At 43.1% G+C, this 24,063-nt stretch overlaps 1 protein-coding gene across 1 annotated transcript in view; it reads left to right on the top strand.

Moving 5' to 3' along the window:
- slc9a3 (solute carrier family 9 member A3) overlaps positions 1-24,063 on the top strand; it is a 250,521-nt gene that overhangs the window by 201,660 nt on the left and 24,798 nt on the right. Inside the window, exons 11-12 of the mRNA XM_031903807.1 lie at positions 8,602-8,717; positions 12,328-12,457. Coding sequence (XP_031759667.1) covers positions 8,602-8,717; positions 12,328-12,457 — 246 coding nt within the window. The remainder of the gene's footprint in view (positions 1-8,601; positions 8,718-12,327; positions 12,458-24,063) is intronic.

Genomic DNA, 24,063 nt, shown 5'->3' with positions numbered 1-24,063 from the left:
ATGTGAGACAGTTCAGGCCAGTGAGTATGGAGAGCTAAAAGCCCCACCAAGGAGTGAGTGGGAGTAGCTCCCCTGCAGGTACCTCACCAGGTGGGATTTTCGGCAGAGACCAAGAAAGTGTTGGAATTCATCAGAGTGTAGAGGTTAACATGTTAACAGGTTCCCCGCACTGACAATGGAGGCTGGTGACAAGAGTGGTAGAGAGAACACTTTCAAGTGTCATAATACTTCCTGTGTTAGTGTGGGTTACAGTTATTACATTACCCTTACATGTGTGTATACTGATGGGCTGATCCTGTGCATGTCTGCGCAGACAAATTTAGGTAGCACATTTGCTTTTCTCCTGTGGTGTATGCGATAGCTCTTTAGATAGACAAGATTAAGGCTAGGTAGGGCCCCAGTCCCATTGTTTTATGTGGAAGGCAAGGGGTGTATAATTATGACACAGCATTTCATTTTACAGACCACATTTTTTTTCAGGTGAAACAGGACACATTGTGAAGTTCTGGAGCACAGCCAGAAAAATCTTTGAAATTCTCTAGTAGCCACCCTAGCCTTTTTGTTACTCTAATTGCTCCTTGATGGTCAACTGTACCGATGGCCACACCAATGGACTTAGTGTTGAGAGGTGCACTGGAGGATATGTGCAGACAATGTCCATAGTGTACTATTTAAATAGCTAGGCCAGACCAGGTAGCACTAGTCCCTATCCACACAGGGGTGCTCTTTGAACTGGTAGCTGTAGACTTTGTCTCTTTATATCTGGGGCTCCATGTCATGGTTCTTACTGACAGTTTTTCCAAGTCTGCATTAGTTGCAGCCACAGTGGATCAGATGGCACAGATCAGTGCTTCTTAACAGTTTGTTAGCGACTTAAATACACCTTATTGAACTTTAAGGGAACACTTAGACCCAGTTTACGTAAGAGACACTTTTCCAGCCATCACCTGTCACATCCGTCTTTTTGCTCTTTGGAAAACAGTCCCAACTTGCCCTAGACTTTCTGCTAAAAAGCTGGTCATAGTCCTGAAACAGTGAATTGACCTGCTGGTAGCAAGGCCAAGAAATTTGTGATTAGTCCTAGAAGAGGTGAATAAGAGTCCCCCCACAGTTGAACCTGTGCACCTTACACCCAATATATCAAGTGCTGGTGCACAAGCCTAAAGTACACAAGGAAATCTTTTAGGAGGAATCTGGCCTTTTTTCAACCCTATGTAACTATGTAGTCAGTTTGCTATAGTTTTAACATAATTTTAGCTGCACCATTAATGTTTAGAGCCTCTTGCTTAAAAGAGAAGGAAAGGTAAAAACTAAGTAAGCTTTATCAGAAAGGTCTATGTAAGTAAAGCTATAAACACTTACAAAGTCCCCTATCAAAAGAAACAAAGGATTTCCTTTCTTCTTGTTCATGTTCTTCTACATGTTCTTCTGTGTCAGACTTCCCGCTTTCAGAAAAATTCTTCAGGGCATGGCACAAGTTTGTTCCGTTTGCTCCTCTCTCCCTCTCCATTTTTCTCCTCCCCGCCCCCTCCCATCTCATCTCTCTCCCCCTCTCAACTGCTGTGTAAGCAGAGCTACTGGCTGCTAAGAGCCCTGGGCGCCTAATCTCCCCGAAAGCCCATACTACCGGCGAAAATGTAAATTTTGTATGTCCGTTACATAGCATAACTCTGTGCCCAGCCCACTGTGTTAGTGTATGCAGGTTATTGTAATTTTTTTTTGAAAGGTATATTTTATTGCTTTTCATACAAACAAAACATAAAGTAACACACTTAACATTACATTAAAGAGAATATGCTGGTCTTTCTTTTCAGGTCTGTCATTAAGGCTTGTTACAAATATCAAAGGGGAAGATGTGACAATATAAGGTTTAAGCATGATTCTGGCAGCAGTTACATAAGATTGGATTCATCTACCTACTGAGCTAAATGCTCAGGATGTGATGGAGAGGAGTGGAAGAGTGCCGGGGGTTTTACCATGTGAGTGGGAGTGGAGTCCTTCAGTTTCCCTCCAGGTCACACCAAGGGCCCCACACTTTATTGAATTTATCGGGCGCGCCCCTATTCTCGTATGTGAGTTTGTACAGAGGAACAACAGCATTCACTAGATTCTTCCAGGCTGTAACGGTGGGGAGGGTAGTGCCCATCCAATGCATTGCAACTGTTTTTTTGGCATAGAACAGCAATATTCTGTAGCGTAGCCGGGAGCTATTTTGGGCAATTATAGTATCTAGAACTCCTAGCAAGCAGGTTTCAGGAGCAGTCACAGTGGGGAAGGCTAAGTTGTTTGACAGATATTTGGTCACTGCTGACCAGAATATTGCAATATGGGGGCATGACCAGATCATGTGAAAAAAGTTAGCTGAGCTTGCTGCACATCTCGGGCAGCGATCTGTTGGGGTACGGCCCATCTGATGCAACCTTAGTGGTGTGATATACAGGTGGTGAAAGATTTTGTATTGTATTAGCCTGTCTCTGGTAGATATAAGACAGTTGTATATTGTATCTGTTGCCTCTTCCCAATCATCTTGGGTGAGTGCTGGTATTTGGGAAGTCCACCATATTTGTGCGGAGTGGAAGGGTTTTGGGCCTGTTGAGAGTAGATTTTGGTATAGGTTTGAGGTAAGCTTAACTGGGTTGTTAGACTGTAAGATTTCCTCCGCTGTTAAAGAAATGAGCTGAGGGGTAAGAGTGGCAAATTGATCCCTGAATACTGATCGCAGCTGCAAATATTTATAAAAGGGGAGACTAGGTTGTTGAGCTTTCTCTCGGATCTGCAGATATGTTGGGAAGGTTGAGTGTTCCATAAGATCTCCCAAGTATTTAATATCATGGCGGGGCCAATATATGAAATTGTGTAGTGTCCTACATTGTGGTAAATATCGGTTGCCCCAGAGTGGAAGCCTAGTCGTAAGTAAGGGTGGCGGGTGTTTGAATAGTGTAAGTGCAATGGTCCAGGCTTTATGCGGAATAGTTAAAGTTGTTGGCAATGGGGCTGTATCTTTAAGATGCCGGTAAGGAAAGTTGCGTAATCCTTCCAGGGAGCCAAGTATTGTTGCCTGGAGCTGCAGATTTGGATTGTAGGGGTCATGAATGAAGCACCAGTGTAGGTAGTGTATTTGTGAAGCTAAGAAGTAATGGTAAAAGTGGGGGAGGGCTAGGCCTCCTTCGGCTAGTGGAGCGCATAGTTTTGTCCAGGCCATTCTGGGGGGTCGATTGTTCCAAATAAATGGTAGGATAATCTGGTTAAGTTTCTTAAAGAAGGTTTTAGGGATAAAGATTGGGGCATTGTGCAGTATGTATAAAAATTTGGGAAGGTATATCATTTTTACTATATTTATGCGGCCCCAGAGTGTAAGTGGTAACTTGGACCATTGGGTCAGTCGGGCTTTGAGATCAGACAGCAAGGGGTCTAGGTTAAGTGGTATGTAGTTAGTAGGATCTGTAGTTATCCAGACTCCTAAGTATTTAAATTGATTGGCCCATTTTAAAGGTATATTGGGTATTACTGGTTGTGGTTGAAGAGGATCTATAGGGCAAAGGATTGATTTATCCCAGTTGATTCGCAGACCGGAGTAGTGTCCAAATTTGTCCACTTGCTGCAGTAGAGAGGTCAGCGAATCTCTGGGATCTGCAAGGTATATTAGCAAATCATCTGCATATAGCGATAATTTTTCGTGGATATTACCATATGTAAGGCCTCTAATCTCCGGTGAGTTCCTAATCAGTATGGCTAGAGGCTCTATTGCTAGAGCAAATAATATTGGTGAGAGCGGACAGCCTTGGCGAGTCCCCCTTTCCAGTGAGAATGGGGGAGATGTAATCCCATTTACTCTGACTCTTGCTGTGGGATGCTGGTATAATAACTTGATCCACTTTAAGAATGTTTGGCCAAAGCCGAAGCCGGACAACACCTCCCATAGGTATCCCCATTCAATTGAATCAAAGGCTTTGGCTGAATCTAGGGAGGCAACAACTCTGGTATCGGTCTCTAAGTGAGGGATTTGTAGATTGGTAAAGAGCCTTCTTAAATTAATATCAGTGGATCTCCCGGGCATAAAGCCTGATTGATCCGGGTGGACCAGGTCGGGAACCACCCTTTGGAGCCTTGTCGCCAGAATTTTGGCCAAAATTTTGGCGTCTGTGTTAATTAGGGAGATGGGGCGGTATGAGGAACAGAGGGATGGATCTTTGCCCGGCTTCGGAATGACCACTATTAACGCCTCCGCAAAGGATGCAGGTAGGGCTTGATTGTCATAGGCATATTGTAGAGTTTCTAGCAGTTTAGAGGGGATGTATTCAGCTAGTACCTTATACCAGTTGGAAGGTAATCCATCCGGGCCTGGTGTCTTATTTGAGGGGAGGGTGGCAATTGCCTCGGCAACTTCTTGCTTTGTGATCGGGGCATCTAAATATGCCTTATCTGGTGGGGTTATTTGTGGAATGGGTATGCTTGCTAGGTACTGTGCTAGCTGTGTCGTAGAGTAGGTGGTTGTGGTTGTGTATAAGTTCTTGTAGTAGGAGGCAAACTGCTGTGCAATGTTCTTGGGTTCTGTGGTAAGCGTGCCGTCATCTTGGCGAATGTGGGGTATCGCTGTAGAGTTGTTTTGGGGTTTGGAGAGGTAGGCTAGTATTTTGCTATTCTTGTCCCCCTGCTCAAAAACGCGCTGATTCTGGTATAGCACTGCTTTTCTTGTTAGTGAGACAGTCGCCCGGCTAAGGGAGTTCCTTGCAGATAGGAGTTGTTCGTAAGTGTGTTCTGTAGGGTTTTGGGCATGTGCAGTTTCTGCTGCTACAAAACTTTTTTCCGCCTCATTTAACTGCTCTTTTTTCTCATTTCTCGCTTGGGATATTACAGCTGTTAATTCACCCCTCATGACTGCCTTAGAGGCGTCCCAAAGCGTTAATGGCGAGGCGGAGTTATTGTTTAGTTCCCAAAATTCTGTATATGCTTTTTGGTTTTGACTTGCAACTATTTCGTTTTTAAGCCACAGAGGGCTCAGTCGCCATAATCGGTCTAGCGGGGATGGGTTCCAGCGGAGAGAAAGGCTAAGTGGGGAGTGGTCTGACAGGGCTTGGGGTAGATATCGTATTGTGTCAACCATAGGCAATAGGTCTGCTGAGGCAAATGCCAGATCAATTCTAGATAGGGACCTGTGAGTAAGTGAGTGACAGGAGTAGATTCTCGCTGTGGGGTTTTTCCATCTCCAAACCTCCGTAAGGTGAAGAGCGTCTGCCCATCCCGCAAGTCTAGTAGATGTATTGGGTTCTGCTTTGGATCTATCTAGGGAGGGATTCATGCAATTATTAAAGTCTCCCATGATGATAAATGGACTTATGGGGAACTCTGCCAGTTTAGAGACAATTTGATCTAAAACGGACATAGCAAACGGCGGCGGCAAATATATATTAATAATTGTTATAGGTTTGTGAGCTAGGAGACCATGAAGAATCATGAATCTACCATAGTAATCTGTATGTAGCTTGATTAATTCGAATGGCACCCCTTTGCGTATTAGCACTGAGACTCCTCTGGAGTAAGAGGAGTAGGTAGAGTGATAGTGCCATCCCACCCAGGGTTTTTTAAGTGCTAGAATTTTTTGGCCCGTAAGGTGGGTCTCCTGGAGTAGGAGGATAGAGGGAGGGTATCTCTTTAGGTAGGTAAACATAAGGCTCCTTTTAAATTTTGAATTAAGGCCTCTTATATTCCAAGAGGTCACTGAAATTTTAGCCATATTGCATTGGGTTTAGATTGGTGCCGCTGTGAGCGATGTCCGTCATTATTTTGTGTTTGTAAAGGAGTATCTTATAGACTTGTAAGACCTGAATAGTGATAATATAGACAGATAAAAAACATAACATTCCCAACCAAAATTCCCTATCCCACCCTACCCACCTTCCCAACTTAGGCGGGTCTAGTACCCAAAACTGTAGTATGCTTATAGAAGCTTTAGTGAGCGTGTCCGCACTCATCTGAACAATATAGCAGGAACTTTAGAAAAATAGAAATAACTAGTATATATCCAAAAAGGAGGGATAGCAAAAAGCTACCGCAGCATCAGAGCTCTGTAGTAGAACCAGACCGAAAGCATCGGGAGGAGCGTATAAAGAATAAGGGTCATTGCGTAGGCTGTGTGACATTGTCCCAGTATTAATCGTTGCCGAGGGGGGTCTCCCCTTCCAAAACAGTCACCTAAAGGATAGAGTTTTCTGCAGTTCCAGGGTCCTTGAGGTGTGTTTTAATAGGATCCTTGGGGCAGCAATCTCATCAGCCTGGGGGGCCTTAAGGTGTTCACAGAATGGGAAGGATTGTCAGGGGTAAGTGACCCTCGGATATTGTTCAAAATGCTCAGCCATTGCAGCTGTTCAAGAGTAATTGATTGCTTACTCTTCAATCACGTGGTGGTGAACGCCTTGGATTCCTACGAGTTAGCCAGTCGTCAGCTTCCGCTGGTGAGTTAAAGAACTGCGCACGATCGCCATCTTGTACTCGGAGCCTCGCAGGGTATATCATTCCATAGGGGATGTGCGCCTCCCGGAGACGCCTTTTGATTGCAGTGAACGTAGCTCTTTGCTTTTGTATTGTTGGCGAAAAATCTGGATACAAAGAGACTGTTGTTCCGTTAAAGGTGATGGGACCCTTAATCCTTGCAGCTTTTAGAGCAGCATCTCGGTCCCTGTAGTTGAGCATACGCAGCAGGAATGGCCTTGGAGGGGCTCCAGGAGGATGTTGCCTGGTAGGAACCCTATGGGCTCTTTCAACTACAAACATAGTGGAGAAGGTGTCGTTTCCTAGGGTTTGTTTGAGCCAGTTTTCAATGAAAGTCTCCGGATTTTGGCCTTCCACTTTCTCAGGTAGGCCAACAATTCGCACATTGTTCCTACGGAGTCTGTTTTCTAGATCCTCCGTTTTGTCTAGTGCTTGTTGAAGTTGTTGTTTTATGACCGTGATGTTATTTGGAAGAGGAGAGACTGTGTCCTCTAGTGTGGAGACCCTAGTTTCTACCTCCGTGGTACGTTCTCTGATGTTCTGGAGGTCGTGGCGCAGGAGTGAGATGTCCACCTTGATTTCTTCCAGTTGTGATGTTGTAGCGGTGCGACTTTCAATTATTGCTGAAAGGAGTTCACTTGGTGATGGTTCTGGTGTCTCCGCTACCATTCCTGGTGATGGTGGGAGCGAGTCGTTGGGCGAGATTGATTGAGAGCTCTGCGGTTCCGTGCGAGCAAAGCGCTCCAATCGTGTGACAGCTTCTGTTTTTTGCTTTTGGGAGTGTTTCCCCATTGTGGCGGTCAGTATTACAGACAATGTTCTGTTGTATATATTGGTACTGCTGATGGGTCTGTTTGGCAGAGAGATTAAAGGAGGAGCGCTCTATGCGCGGTGCTGTTATATCTTGAGGGTCAGTTCACCATCTCAGGGCTGAACCCTTATTCAGTAGATTCTAGTTCCAGTGATCAGGTTTAAGTCCACATAGGTTGGTCTCAGTGGAAATATGCCTATTCTGCTGTCAGCCTTATTTTGTAGTCTGTAGCTTTAACAGCTCATGGCAGGCTGTCAGGGAGTTTAGATGGGGCCTTTGGTGGAGCACACTGTAGCCCTGAGTCAGGGTTAATAGAAAGGGCGCCCCCGGGGTCAGGGCCAACTCACCCTGGTCTTTTCCCGGCCTCCCGGGGTTTGGGCTGGTCCTAGGCGCAAAGACCCGTGCTCCGCGCCGATATGGCGCGATCGCGGGTAGGCCCCAAAAATTTAACCCGTGGCTTCCGCAGCACGCCTAGGCCGCAGTCGGATCTCCGCCGCTGCAGCTCGTGGAAGCCTCCCGGATGCGGCGGGTAGGAGAGGAAGGGCAGGGGGGCCTTTTCAGCGTGGTGGGGTGTGGGTTGTGCAGGGGTATGCTTTGTTTGGGGCAATTACCAAGGCCAGACCCCGGGAGCGCCGTGAAGTGCGCCCTGCTTCATGCGCGGCTGGACACGCCCCCCCTAGGTTATTGTAATTTTACTTAAACATATGCTGGTGGCCCAAGGTTTATGTAAAAATATAAAATTCAGAATGCACTGCATGCTTTTATTACTGAATATTGGGACAGTAAACAAATGGTAAACAGAAGGGTGCAAAACTAGCCCAAATCTATTTTTAAATACTTTTTTGGAAGCCTGGTGGTAATCCTGTTCTCTCCACTCTCTGTGCTCCTCTGCCCAGTGCTAAGAAAAACATAAATAATATTTACCTTTTTTTTGGTGTGTATTTACTTACTGCACCTTAGTCATGGGCCTGCAAATATCCCTGCAGCCAGTTGTGATACCATTTATTAAAAGTACTTGCTTCAAAATGCTCTCATGCTGACAGAATGACAGAAATTACATCACTTTTTCAGCACAATTGCTGTGTTTTACAAGGTATAAACACAAATAGGGGTATAATAAATATCAATTAGACATAACTGCTTCAAGTTTCAATACACAAATAAAACGAGGTCCAAACTTTTTACAGTGAATACTCTTGAGAAGAGAATTATTTGATTTGACTATCCTTCCAAGGCTCTACAAAGAATTTTACAATTTCTACTGTGATGAATGTTATCTGTATTATTATGTTTACCCCTAGGGAGAACGGAGAGGCTCACTAGCATTTATTCGTTCCTCAAGCACTGAGAATATGGCCAATGTTGATTTTAGCAGTCCACGACCTTCACTCAGTGAGCCATCAGTGTCTTACCTATTGTAAGTTGTATGTCAAAATTTTATTTAAAGTCTATTCTATTTCTATTAAATTATAAAGATTTCAATGTATAAAAAGTGCATGATTCAGAGATAGCCAGTCCGGGCATGGTGGCCTGCATCTCCCCAGGTGAATAATTATGAAAACACACGAATGCAACTTTAAATTTATATTTGCAAGTGTAATTAATTGATCTGTTTTTATAAAAACCCAATGAAATAATATTTATTGTTTTAATTAATTTTTGGCAAAAACATCCTACTATATTGACAACTATGTGCACTGAATGTTTTAAGTTTGTGCCAAAGTTACATTGAAATTTTACGCAAAAATCATACACTTCAGTGGCTAAAGTCCACTATGTTATTGGAATGGAAGAGCTAAACTGTTCTATTTAATTTTTCTAATGCTAGCACATTAAATTTGAGCCTGATCCATAGTTTACTGTAGCCAAGACTTTGCAACCCAGAATGTTTTTATTTTTTCGGCTTGGAATTTCAGCTTCTATCTTGTAGCTAATAAACCTAGCAACCAGCTAGTAGAAGTCAGAATATAAAATAGAATATTTAAATACTTTTTTTTTTTTAAATAACACTATTTACAATATTTAACCCTTACAGGTAATCTATTCCATTTATAATATTAAATGGGAACTAAGCAGGAAAAACATTATTAGGTTTAAGGGTTAAAAGTTGAATAGGATAGTCTGAGTAGATGGGGCTGTCAGCAATTCCCCTTAAAAACTATGTTTTACTATGTTCCAATAAAACCAAAGTTTTATATAATACTGTGAGCAGTGGTCTAGTAAGTGCAATCCTATTGGATCTAACCATTTGCATAGGCTACAAATAGGCTAAATGAGAAGATAAATTATGAAACATACAAAATATATAATGAAGAACACATGAAAAGTTGCCCAGAAAAGGTCTGTCTAGAGCAGTGGTTCTCAACCTTCCTAATGCCACGACCCTTTAATACAGTTCCTCATGTTGAGGTGACCCCCAACCATAGAGGAGCAGTGTCTCGGTTCCTAAGACCATCGGAAATATGTGTTTTCTGATGGTCTTGGGCGACCCCTGTTAAAGGGCCCAAAGGGGTCCCAACCCACAGGTTGAGAACCGCTCATCTAGAGCATAATAAAAGTTTATAAGTTTATAAGTCTGACACCATAGTAAATAGAAAAATTGGAATATTCTGCATACATACAGATTATTATAAACTTATTATTATTATTATAAGTTCACACTTATAAACTTTTAAATATCATAAATAGTGTTATTTTAAGAAAACGTATTTAAATATTCTATTTTCAATTCTAACTTCTACTAGCTGGTTGTTAGGTTTATTTGCTGCAAGATAGAAGTTGAAATTCCAAGCTTCACAGTTTCAGAACAAAAATATTTCAACAAGCTAAAATTAGATTGATTTCTTTGTGAAAAAATATTAATCACATGATCAACTGTCGCACAGTTGGAAAAAAAAAACGAAACATTCCGGGTTGCAGAGTCTTGGCTAAAGTAAACTCTGGATCAGGCTCAATTTTAATGTGCTAGCATTAGATTAAATTAAATGAAACAGTTTAGCTCTTCCATTCCAATAACATAGTGGACTTTAGTCATTAAAGTGTATGATTTTTGTGTAAAATTTCCATGTAACTTTGGCACAAACTTAAAACATTCAGTGCACATAGTTGTCCATATAGTGGCTAATTTAAACACTCTGGATTTTTTTGCCAAAAATTAATTAAAACAATAAATATTATTTCATTGGGTTTTTATAAAAACAGATCAATTAATTATACTTGCAAATATAAATTTAAAGTTGCATTTGTGTGCTTTCATAATTATACACCCGGGGAGATGCAGGCCACCATGCCCAGACTGGCTATCTCTGAATTCTGGCAACTGCCAGGGGCTGCTGTAAGATGCCATAGACCGTCACCATTAATTGGGCCTGTAGCAAGTTTGTTCAGTGGGTACTTTTAGCCACATATCCCAATAATACAGGCCTGTATTATTAGTTCACATGTGCAGCTACCTTGTGCGGGCTTTCCATGTTAGCCAATGCGCATTTCTTTGAAGTGCTATGTCAGTGTTTCCAGGCTTACTTCCTCACACAACTGTCAAAAACTGTAACCTGAACATGTTAGATAAATCCTACAGTCCACGTGAAAATTAAGCTTCTCATTTAACCCTCGCAGTGGCAAAATATATGTAACACTTGTTTGGCTTAGAAGGGGTTAATCCAGACTAAAATATGGTAGAGCATGTGTTACATGCGACCCCCTTTCAAATGAGTGGGTCTTGCACGATACTTGCACGATGTAGTTGTACTACAACTCCCATGGGTACTGTGTAGTGTGTTGAGTAATAAGACACCAGGAGCTCTTGCAGATGAACAAGTTAACTCTTTATTGTCCGAGACGAATGTTGTTAATACAGGGATCAGTAAATACTCACAGCAGTTGAGGTAGATTGGTACAGTTGGTAAATAGCAGTTGTAATCAATAGAGACAGTATAGCCCACACTGGAGGTATGCTGAGGTAATAGCTGAGAGCCCAAGATGGATGCCCTTTACTGGAATGGATCCCTACAGCCAACTGTGGTTCAGGGGTAAGTACTAGCCTGAATCCTTTGTCTTACCTGTGGTCCCTACAGCAAGGCATACAGAGCCTGGGGTAGGCTAAACCCTTAACGTCTCCTTTGGTGGGGCTAATGGCTGCCCTTTCTAGTTAAAGCTGACTATGCTCACTTCTCCTAGAGAGTGCTATTAAATGTTCTGCTATGCTTGCTTATCCTCATTCACGGGGCCCTGTACCCGACTTATCCAGATAGTAGGTGGGTATCTGGGGTAAAATGGCTGTACTGGGGCCAATGTCTGCACCCAGGCTCAATGAAGCTGTTGATGGGAAGCAGACAGGCAGCCAAAGAGGAAGCCACTTCTCTCTGCAAGACACTTTATCAGTCTGCAAGGGGAGTGGTCAACAGGTATAGACCTATAGGGCATAGTGTTAGAACTGTAACTTAAGTACAGAGGTTATTACCCAATAACATTAAAGATATGAAAGGTAGGGATATGAAGCCATAGGGAGCTTAACCCTATGGGTCCCTACATATATATTTCATAAATCAACCTAGCTACAGTTACCAAACAGGAAACTCCCCTTTAATCTAATACTTTTCTGGGCTAACAAATTGCACTTCTCTTTGATGTCTTTGGTGTCATTGCAAGTGTAATGTATTGATCTATTCTTATAAAGCCCTATAAAATAATATTTATTGATTAAATTATACATTTTTGACAACAAAAAATATCCAGAGTGCTTAATGTAGCCACTTTTCACACATGTTATGTCCAGCATAATTAATGTTTCCAAGTACACTTTTTACATCAACTCTGCTTTTATGTTTTGTCTATGGACTTTAAGTAGTGTTCAGCATCCTTAATTTGTAGGTTTCAGTTAAATTACAGTGCCTTGCATGGGTATTCACCCCATTACATTTTTCGACATATTGTTGTGGTATTAAAATGGACATTATGTTCATGTTTTACACAAAATAGTCAATATGTCAATAGTCAAAATGTTAATGTTATGTAAATTTTATTTTTAGGAGGGAAAACATCAGTGCAGTGTGCCTAGACATGCAGGCACTGGAGCAAAGAAGAAAAAGTGTTAGAGATGTAGAAGATATTTTAAGCCATCATACTCTGCAGCAATATCTGTACAAGCCAAGGCGACAGGTAAGAAAAGTCTTTTTTACTGTGTGCAATCAGTTGCATAATTAGGGGTTGCTGGATCCCACAGTAAAAGCTTTGTAAGACCTTCATGTAAATGTTGCATAAAAATGTGCTGAATGTGTGCATTAACCCAGCTTTAACAGCCACTAGTGCCTGCACTAATCACCCCCTAGTTAATCTGCCCTGAGGAAAATATCTGGGCTAATGATAAGGTGGTGTAGGAATTGAAAACAGCAATTTCCTACCTATTTGTCAATCATAGAATGAAAGAATGAAGAATATATTGTAAGAGGAGTCAAGGTTTGCGCCAAAGCTGCAGCACTTGTACCCCACTCATCAAGTGAGAGTGTTGCTCAGTGTTGCTGGGAATCACTGAGGCATTTAATGGTGGAGAGTTACTTTAACCTTTGTTCCTAGGTGTCACTATTACTTTACATTGCAGATACTAACTCTGCAAATTTCGGGGGCCCTGGCATCAGAAGGTAAAAAAAACAAAATAAAAGGTAAAATCTGATTGGCTGTTCATAGCCCCACCCACTTTTGGACATCCAACAAATATATTTTCATTCAGGTTGACCCCATGACTATGTGATTCAAGTCTGGTGAGTGTAGCCTCAAAGCTGTAAGAGAGGGAGCAGTTTAAATTTCCCCATTAACGTCAATTGGTGAAATTTGATTCTGTTGTTGGCCCCTCCCACTTTCGGTCATCACACCATGTTTGGAGTGGTGCCACAAAAAGACAGCAGACAGGATTACTTAAAATAGCACAAGCAACCTGCTTCACTGATGGAGTGTGAAAAGTCTGGGTGTTGTACCCCTAAAAGTGTAGGAGGAATAGCGTTTAGAAAATGGAGGGTGCTAAGAATAAGAAGAAGCAGAAGAATAAGCTGATGTCAAAGAACAGTATGTTGGTTTTTTTCTATTGGGGGCAATTGGGCCACTGTGTATGGGGGCACTTTCTATTGGGGGCAATTGGGGCTTACTAACAGGCTGGTGGCTGGTTGAATCAAATCAATATTTACTCAGTCACACTTACTTCACATTTTCTAGAACAGGCAGCCATCTCTAAAAAGTTATTCTCCCTTCCTTTCCCTCCTTGCTTCATACTGCACATGTGTTTCATTCCCTCCCCACCCCTGCCAAATCCGCTTCTGATTGGCTGGTGGGCATGTGTAGCTCAGAACAGGAGACAGGATCAAGTTACACACATGCTTAGAGAATAGAGCCTACAGGAAGGGGAGAGAGATTTCGGTGATGTCACTGTAGTCTTCACACTGCTGTAGGCTGCCAGCACCATATCTCAGAGAAGCTGTAACAAGTGCCTTACCGGCACGGCGGGGACGCCCGCTGCGCTGCCATCGGCGGGGACGCCCGCCGCGCTGTCTGCTCCCTGTGCCGGGTCTCTCCTAGGTGCGCGCGCGTGCGCACTTCCGCATGATAAGGCGCATGCGCGCTGGCGTGATGACGTCAGCACGCAATGGCGCGAAATTTAAAATATTTAAAGGGACTTTTTGCCATTTCTCATTGCCGTGATAGGATTTGATTCCTGGTGCCTTCCTGAGCCTTTTGTGCGTTTGTTCTTGTATCCTGATTGTGTTCCTTTATTTGACCCGGCTTGTTCCTGACTATTCTGATATCGGTAACCTGACCTCAGCCTGTACTTTGATTCCGATTTCGTCTCATCCTTCTGATTGATTACCCGATTGACCCCTGCCTGTCTGACGCTCCTTGATATCTGCCTGCCTCGACCTAGCTTGCTTAACTACGAACTTGCCTATTCCTTTTGTACCGTGATCTTCGGCCTAACTGACTTAACAACAGTCGTGCCCCTTTGCTTGCCAGAACTCCTCGCCTTGTTCCTCTCGATAAGTCCAGGTGGCATCCGAGTAGCTGAGGGCTCCTCCCGAAGCCAAAGGCGGTCACACTACTGGTGAAGCCGAGCCGAGACAAAGGAACTTGGCATCTGTTCTGGTTTAGGGTGCCGACCGTGACAGAAGCAAGCAGGGATCTGGGAATTTAGATATGCAGTAAGTACTTAAAAAGAATGCCTTTAGACTTACTTTTAATTTAAATTAACCTTTCATTGTCCTTTAAGTGAGTGCTCTGTAAGTGGAGTTATAAACTCAGAAGTTAAACACTAAGGGAGTTTAAAACAAGGTACTAAGTTTGTATTTACTACAAGTCCTTTCACCTATTTTTGTTTAACTGTTCTTATAACTGGGAGAATGAGTGGCAGCAACATTGAAGGTCTGACCCACAGCCTGCCACATGTATGCAGTTGTGGAACAACAGTTCCAAAGCGCGTACCTCTGTTGTGGATGTGAGCGAATTGCCACTTTAGAGGCTCGCGTTAGAGCACTAGAGGAACAAGTTGCAACACTGCGTTCAATCGACAATCTTGAGAGAAGTCTCTTGCTTACTGAACAAGAGCTAGCGGGGTCAGATAGTATGGGGGGAGGGGAGCAACAAAAGGATGATAGGGCAGTAAGCTGTTAGACAAACTAGTGTGGGGAAGGGGAAAAGGAAAAGGGAGGCTGCTCCAGGGTTTGCGCATCCCAACAGATTTGCCAGATTGTGTGAAGAAGGTGGGAGTGGGAACTCTGGACTGGCGGTTCTAGATGAGGCTGATCTCTCTAACAGCCGGGAGACCAGTTTCTCTAGTAGTGGTGGGGAGGAGAGCAGAGCTAGGCCTAAACAGATGGTAGTTATAGGGGATTCAATCATTAGGAAAGTGGACAGTGTAATCTGTCAAGTTTGCTGTCTTCCTGGTGCCAGGGTTCGGCATGTGGTTGATCGGGTTGACAAATTATTGGGAGGGGCTGGGCATGACCCGGCTGTCTTGGTACATATCGGTACTAACGACAAAATGAACGGTAGGTGGGGGACCTTAAAGAGTGAGTTCAGGGATCTAGGCTCTAAGATTAAGCAAAGGTCTTCCAATGTCATTTTTTCGGAAATTTTGCCGGTGCCACGTGCAAGTTTAGGGAGACAGCGGGAGCTTAGGGAGCTAAATATGTGGCTAAAGTCTTGGTGTAGGAAGGGGAAGGGTTTGGGTTTCTAGAGCACTGGGCTGACTTTTCTTTGGGGTACATTCTATACAGCCGTGAAGGATTGCATCTCAATGGAAGGGGGTCCGCTGTGCTAGGGAAGAGAATGGTTAAGAGGCTGGAGGAGTGTTTAAACTAGACAAGGGGGGGGGGGGGGGTGAGCTAGCGTTCTATAGCAAAGGGTTGTGGGGGTGGAGTGAGAGGGGAGCTTCCGTTACAAGGAAAACAGTCTAATATTTGCCTTAGCTCTAACTCTCCGTTAGCTAATGTAAACATCAGAGGGAGACGTAATAATCTCCGCTGCATGCTGGCTAATGCGCGAAGCTTGTTGGGTAAATTAGGGGAGCTGCAAGCTATTGCATGTATTGAAAATTATGATTTAATTGGTATCACTGAGACCTGGTGGGATGAAAAATGCGACTGGGCTGTGAATTTAAATGGTTATACACTTTTTAGGAGGGACAGAGAGATTAAAAAGGGTGGAGGGGTTTGTCTTTATGTTAAGTCAGATTTAAAGCCATGTAATAAAGACATTACCAATGAAAACGTTGAATCTCTTTGGGTAGAAATTTCAGTAGGGCTGAAGGTCACAAAGAAAATGATCATTGGTGTATGCTATAAACCACCCCGTAAAGATGAGGGGGATGAGACCCAGCAACTGTTGCAAATGGAGGAGGCTTCACAACTGGGTCAAGTTGTTATTATGGGGGACTTTAATTACCGGACATTGACTGGAGTAATGGGGTAGGTTTGTAAATATGCTAAATGACAACCTTTTATTTCAGGCGGTTTAAGAACCTACTAGGAATGACTCTATTTTGGACCTGGTAATATCTAATAATACTGAACTCATCTCTAACATTTGTGTGGGTGAGCATTTGGGGAACAGTGATCACAACATGGTCTCCTTTGAGATAATGCTGCAGAGACAGCTCCTTAAGGGAGTAACTAAAACGCTAGATTTTAGGCGTGCAGACTTTGCCAGTATAAGGGCATCTCTGCAATGTGTCAACTGGGAAAGGCTTTTCACAGGGTTAAACACAGAAGGAAAATGGAACATCTTTAAAAACATTGCTTTGCAGGTATACACAGCAATATATTCCCCTTGTAAGCAAGGAGAGGCATCGCAAAGCAAAACCTTTATGGCTGAATAAAAGTGTTAGTGTCGAGGTTGGTAAGAAAAAACGTGCTTTTAAAGCATTCAAGTTAGCTGGGACAGCAGAAACTTTCATCAGGTACAAGGAAGCAAATAAAGCATGCAAAAAAGCTATCAGGGAAGCTAAATAGAGAAAATTATTTTTTAATTATGTGAATAGTAAAAAAATGAAGCAAGAAGGGGTGGGAACCTTATTATCATGGGGGGGTAAGTTGGTTGATGAGAACGGGGAAAAAGCAGAAATTTTTAACTCTTATTTTTCATCTGTGTATACATCTGAGGAGCCAGTTATTGAAGGCTTCCCTTTTAATATGCCCAGTTCTAGTAATTTAGCTACTGACGCATGGGTCACTCGGGAGGAAATTCAAAAGAGACTTGAACATGTAAAGGTAAACAAAGGTCGAGGACCGGATGGGATTCATCCCAGGGTATTTAATGAGCTGAGTGCTGTGATTGCCGAGCCTCTTCACTTAATTTTTCAGGATTCGTTGAGGTCTGGCATGGTGCCGAGATACTGGCGAATTGCTAATGTGGTGCTGTTATTTAAAAAGGGATCCTGTTCTCAGCCTGAAAACTATAGGCCTGTTAGTCTAACATCAGTAGTAGGAAAACTTTTGGAAGGGGTAATAAGGGATAGGGTACTTGAATACATTGCAGTTCACAATACTATAGGTTTGTGCCAGCATGGTTTTATGCGTAACAGATCTTGCCAGGTGCGTTAAAACGTGCGCTATTTATAGCGTGCGGAAAAATTTTATCGCGTCTAAATTTTCGCAACTTAACGCACGATTCATTATAAGCACACTTGCGCTAATTTACGCGCGATACTGAATGCAATATTTTAGTCGCGAAAACTCTACGCACGTTAAATAACGTGTGCGCTAATTTTCGCATGCGCGCTAATTGACGCACACGCGGTATTTACCGCATGCACACTAATTAACGCACGCCCACAGCGGTAAGTACCGCATGTGCGCTAATTAACGTACACCCAGAGCGGTAATTACCGCATGCGCGCTAATTAACGCACGCGCAGCGCGGTACTTTTCGCGTGCATGCTAATTAGCGCACGAGCGATAACTTTTGAGTGTGCGCTAATTGTCGCGACATTACGCACGCTGCAATTGCCACACGGCTTGACGCACGCGGCAGCATAAAACTGGCGCCATTTTGCGCATTTGCGCTGGGAGAGCACAGAAGTGCTAGTGAGAAAAAGATATTGGTCATCCATCCAAAATTATGGACAGCCATAAAAAAGTTGCCAAGAAGAGGGAGCACCCTCAAACACCTGCAGTGTCACCTAGCTCCGCCAGTGACACAGAGGGGCCCCTTTATCTTGGCAGCCCTGATTTATCAGACAAGGATTATCATCCCGAGGAAGCAAGCGGAGAGAGCGAGGAGCTTCCTCCCCCCTCATCTGGGAAAAGGAAGAGGCAGCAGGGCAGACTTCGGAACCTCAAGTTCAATGAATTTGAAAACGAGGCGCTAGTGGAGGGGCTGGTGCCAGTGTACAACAAAGTGATTGGCAAATATGCCACGAAAACGCCCACTGCCGTAAAATCAAAGGCCTGGAAGGACATTGCGGAGCGCGTTAACAGCGTGGGTGTGTGTCTCCGCAACGTCCAACACTGCAAGAAAAGATACCAGGACATAAAGCGGGTCCTGAAAAAAAAGTTGGCAGAGGACTCCAGATAAAGGTAAATATCTTACATTCATCTTTCTATTTAAACACTTGCTCATCTGCTTTTCTACTCAATTGGCTTTTCCTTTTGGCTTACTATCTTTCCTTCCTTTTTGCCTTCTTTCCTACTTACTTTACTTGTATGTAATGTATGTATGGCATGCCTATTATTATGTGCGCAACTTATGTCCTCAAAGCTGTGTAGTACAACATTAGGCCAGTAAATGGGGGGGGGGGGGGAAATAAGAAGTCCTCATTAGGACCTTTCTCAAGGATAAAAAGATTTTTATCTTTGAGAAAGGTCCTAATGAGGACCGAAACATTGGTTTTAACAATATATCTACAATAAAAAAATTTTTGATAAAACATTGAAGGGTGTGCTGGCCACAGATGATTATTTTCTATATATATATATATATATACAGTATATATATAGAATATACATTTCAAATTACTTGCTAAATCTTTTAATAAACGTATTGTGTAAAACTATATTAAAGTACAGGTATCGGACCCCTTATCCGGAAACCCGTTATCCAGAAAGCTCCGAATTACGGAAAGCTCGTCTCCCATAGACTCCATTATAAGCAAATAATTCAGAATTTTAAAACTGATTTCATTTTTTTATGTAGAAATAAAACAGTACCTTGTAATTGATCCCAACTAAGATATAAATAATCCTTATTGGATGCAAAACAATCTTATTGGGTTTAATTAGTGTTTTATTGATTTTTTAGTAGACTTAAGGTATGGAGATCCAAATTATGGAAAGACCCCTTATCCGGAATACCCTTGGTCCCGAGCATTCTGGATAATGGGTCCTATACCTGTACAATAATTACCGTCAGCGATTTCCGCTATTAGGTCGAAATTCCTGCGCTTCAGGTCCGACCATATCTGCTGGAGCAGGCGGAGGGTCCATTTCAAGGGCAAACCTTTCGCGCAACCTGTCTATTAGGTCGCGCAGGATTGCCCTCTTCCTCTCATGGACCCCTATGGGCCCCAGCGGCAGCCTGTCATATCCTGAACGCAGGAAAAAGCGGACTATGTAGCGCCTCTCCCTCTCTAGCAGCTCAGAAACCCCAGGCATGATGTCTCTCAGTGTGTGACAGCAGGCTCTGTGACACAAAATGGCTGCAAGTCGCGCATGTCACTAGATTATAAAGTCGCGACAAAATAGCCACAAGTCGCACGTATCATGAGATTACAAAGTCGCGACAAAAGAGTCGCCAAAATATACCTAGTATTATATTTGTGCGATTTGTCGCGTTTATTGGCAACTAAATATGCACCGCTATTGTGGTGAATATTATGGCGACTAAATATTCACCTATATAGTGGCGAATATTATGGCGACAAAAGAAACTTTGACACTATTCTTGCTTACAAATATTCTACTTTGATGGCGTTAAAGTTAGCAACTGTTCATAGACTATACTCTTAGACAATTTAAACGCACTTTAGTAAACAGACCCCTTAATGCCCTGTACTGTCCTTTATCAAGGAGGCTTATTGTTTAAGCATTGGTTAACACAGAGAGAGTATAAGGGAGAGCCCTGGGAGTTAGCGAAGCCACTTAGCAGCAACTTGCAGCATTTTAGTATGGTTTTTGTGTCAGAGCATGCCTTAGTATTGTTACACTTGAAAGTAAAGGGAATTGATTGGGGCAACAATGAGTAACAAAAAGTGACTGCGTTGTTATGGCTTGCTTATTGGAGACAACACAATAAAACCATTTGTATATTTTCTTTAGATCAGGAACTGGAGGTGGCCCTGCAAAGCGGGTGCATTTCACCCGGTATGAGGAGCTGCTGCTGCGGCTTTCCTCCACAGGGAGAGCGTGCAAGGTGTCTCCGGCACCTTTGATACAGACCGGAATGTTGGCCAAGGTAGGTGTAATGACAGTAATCCAAGTGTATTTACTCTTGCAGAGAAGCTTAAGATTAAAGTGATACTGACACGAAAAAACAACTTTTTAAAATATAAATCTACATAAAAAGTTGCCTATAGGTCGTGTTGATCATTTTTTACTGATAGGGCTGCTTTTGTAAGTAATTGTTACTTGAAATCCCAAAACCTGACTGTTTTGCCAGCCTGACTGTCTCTTCTCAGCCTGTCAGTTATAGCTTCTAATGCTAACGACCTCCTGCTGGACAAATATGGCCGCCCCCTCATAGAGGAACATGGGGGATCAGATAGGGAATGTAAAAGCATGGACAAATACTTTTATGGCAAAATTATAAATAGCATGCAAAGACAATGTTATGACAGATGTAAAAATGGTTTCATTTCTGGTGTCAGTGTCTCTTTAAGGTTAAACAATCTTTTTCTCAAACAGATTCATCTTTATCTCCACCTGGCCCGAGCAGACGCAGACAAAAGGCATCTGCTCCCATTCCAGGTATTATTCTTAACAAATTTGGTTCGACCTGTGTTTTGTGTTAGGCTAGTGCAGTGGCATAATAATGAATTGTGTCTGTGTATATTGCAGCTGTTTCAATTCCAGAAGTGCACTGTATTGCTAATAAGATAGGTGTGTTATTTGCCAAGTGTGTCTTGCTGGGTTAGGTGCAGTCTTTGACTTTTGGACAATCTTTTCAACTTGATTTAACCTTTTTGCCTTATTTGGAATGAATCAATGTCCACAATTTTTTGGGTACAAATAAACTTGGTCATGTTTGAACAAAACTGACAAATCTCCATGAAGTTGGTTTTGCATCATGAAGATAACAAAAAATTAAATAAACTTTTTTCTTCTTTTTTTCCCAAAGGTGGACGCTCCTCGTCCGGGCTCCACTCCCCACAGCGCCATCCTGCAAATACAAGGCGAAACCTTTAGTGGGGAGGAAAGTGGCCTTCATCTCGGATGAGGAGCCAGCCAACGTTCCCCAGCAGCAGCAGCTCCAACCCCAGGCCGCACAGCTAAAAGATAGGTTCCACCAAACCCTAATAAAGAACCACAAAATGATGATGCGCAAACTGAATCTATTGCATACCGACTTGTGTGTGGTCACTCAGGCCTACAATGAAGGTCAGGCACGCCAGGCCGCACACGAGTCGGCAATGCTAAGCCTCCATGAGGCAGACAGCGCCCGTAAGGCCCAACATGAGGCCGACAGTACCTCACAGAAGGTTAATGATCAAACTGAGGAATATTGGCCTAGAACATAATATTTGTAATTGGATAGAGAACTGGCTGAAGGATAGAGTACAAAGAGTGGTGGTAAATGGAACATTTTCTAATTGGGCCAGTGTGGTTAGTGGAGTACCGCAGGGGTCAGTCCTTGGTCCTTTGCTTTTTAACTTGTTTATTAATGACCTGGAGGTGGGCATAGAGAGTACTGTTTCTATTTTTGCTGATGACACTAAATTGTGCAAAACTATAAGTTCCATGCAGGATGCTGCCGCTTTGCAGAGCGATTTGACAAAATTGGAAAACTGGGCAGCAAACTGGAAAATGAGGTTCAATGTTGACAAGTGCAAAGTTATGCACTTTGGTAGAAATAATATAAACGCAAACTATCTACTGAATGGTAGTGTGTTGGGGGAATCCTTAATGGAGAAGGATCTAGGGGTTTTTGTAGATCACAAGTTGTCCAATTCCAGGCAGTGTCATTCTGTGGCTACTACAGCAAATAAAGTGCTGTCTTGTATAAAAAAGGGCATTGACTCAAGGGATGAGAACATATTTTTGCCTCTTTATAGGTCCCTGGTAAGGCCTCACCTTGAGTATGCAGTGCAGTTTTGGGCTCCAGTCCTTAAGAAGGATATTAATGAGCTGGAGAGAGTGCAGAGACGTGCAACTAAACTGGTAAAGGGGGTGGAAGATTTAAGCTATGAGGTTAGACTGTCGAGGTTGGGGTTGTTTTCTCTGGAAAAGAGGCGCTTGCGAGGGGACATGATTACTCTGTACAAGTACATTAGAGGGATTATAGGCAGTTGGGGGATGTTCTTTTTTCCCATAAAAACAATCAGCGCACCAGAGGTCACCCCTATAAATTAGAGGAACAGAGCTTCCATTTGAAGCAGCGTAGGTGGTTTTTCACGGTGAGGGCAGTGAGGCTGTGGAATGCCCTTCCTAGTGATGTGGTAATGGCAGACTCTGTTAATGCCTTTAAGAGGGGCCTGGATGAGTTTTTGAACAAGCAGAATATCCAAGGCTATTGTGATACTAATATCTACAGTTAGTATTACTGGTTGTATATATATAGTTTATGTATGTGAGTGTATAGATTGGTTAGTATAGGTTGTGTGCTGGGTTTACTCGGATGGGTTGAACTTGATGGACAATGGTCTTTTTTCAACCCTATGTAACTATGTAACTATGTTGAGGCAACAGGAGGCAGACAGCGCACGTAAGGCCCAACACGAGGCTGCCATGTTGAGCCTGCAGGAGGAGAAGGTAGAGCTCAAAAGGCAACAAGTGGTTCTGTTGGCGAAACAAAATTCCCTACTAAAACAACAACTTGCTGCCCTCCAGCAACAGGGCCAAAAGCCAACAAGCTCTACCAGTGGAGCTGCTGGTGAGAGCGCAGCTCCCCCTCCTGCAGGCTCAACGAGGCAGCTTCGTAAGCGCAAATAAATTGGGCACGGTCATATTAGGGTTTGGTGGAACCTATCTTTTCTTTGGCCTATGTTTTGTTTTTTTGTTTTGTTTTATTTTGGTTTATTGACAAGTTTTAAACCTGTAAAAAAAAAAAAAATTGAGGAAGTGTTCCCTCAGAAGAAATATTTTTTTTTTGGACAAGTTGTTTGGTATTTCTTGTGTATGGGATTAAAGATTGTAGGTACTTACAGGCAAAGTAATTGGTAACAATTTGTCCCCGGACTTGACTCCCTCGGGCATCCGCACGTTGGACAGGATCTGGTGGATGGATGGGGTCCTCCAGGTCATCGGCCACATCACCCGGTAAACCGTGCCGGTTTGCAAGATTGTGAATTACAGCACACGCACCGACAATGTTGACAACTTTGGTGGGGCTGTACATGAGGCTGCCTCCTGATTTATCCAGGACCCCAAACGTCCGCTCGGCACGTGAACGCAGCCTGTGAATGGATGTTAGGAGCCACCGACAGCAGGGGTAGCCAGAATCTCCAGAAATAAAATAAGATGGAATAAGATGCTGCAAACAAATAAGCTGTTTCCAGTCTCCCTGTGTCAAAACACGGCCCTTTTGCAACAGATATGACAGTGTGAGACTGATAGGTGACACTACAAGTAGCTGCTTTGACTCTCCCAGTGGCAAAAGAGGGCACTTTACACATTGCATAACAAGCTCATGGCAGGCAGGGACTGGTTTTACAGTGGGACACACAAAGCAAATGTGGGCAAGTTGTGCTAGATACTGACACTACAAGTAGCTGCTTTGACTCTCCCAGTGGCAAAAGAGAGCACTTTACACATTGCATAACAAGCTTATGGCAGGCAGGGACTGGTTTTACAGTGGGACACACAAAGCAAATGTGGGCAAGTTGTGCTAGATACTGACACTACAAGTAGCTGCTTTGACTCTCCCAGTGGCAAAAGAGAGCACTTTACACATTGCATAACAAGCTTATGGCAGGCAGGGACTGGTTTTACAGTGGGACACACAAAGCAAATGCGGGCAAGTTGTGCTAGATACTGACACTACAAGTAGCTGCTTTGACTCTCCCAGTGGCAAAAGAGGGCACTTTACACATTGCATAACAAGCTTATGGCAGGCAGGGACTGGTTTTACAGTGG

Source organism: Xenopus tropicalis, chromosome 6 (assembly GCF_000004195.4).
Source record: "Xenopus tropicalis strain Nigerian chromosome 6, UCB_Xtro_10.0, whole genome shotgun sequence".
Lineage (NCBI taxonomy): Eukaryota > Metazoa > Chordata > Amphibia > Anura > Pipidae > Xenopus > Xenopus tropicalis.
The sequence above is the reverse complement of the archived record's forward strand: the minus strand, read 5'-3'. Positions and strand labels throughout refer to the sequence as shown.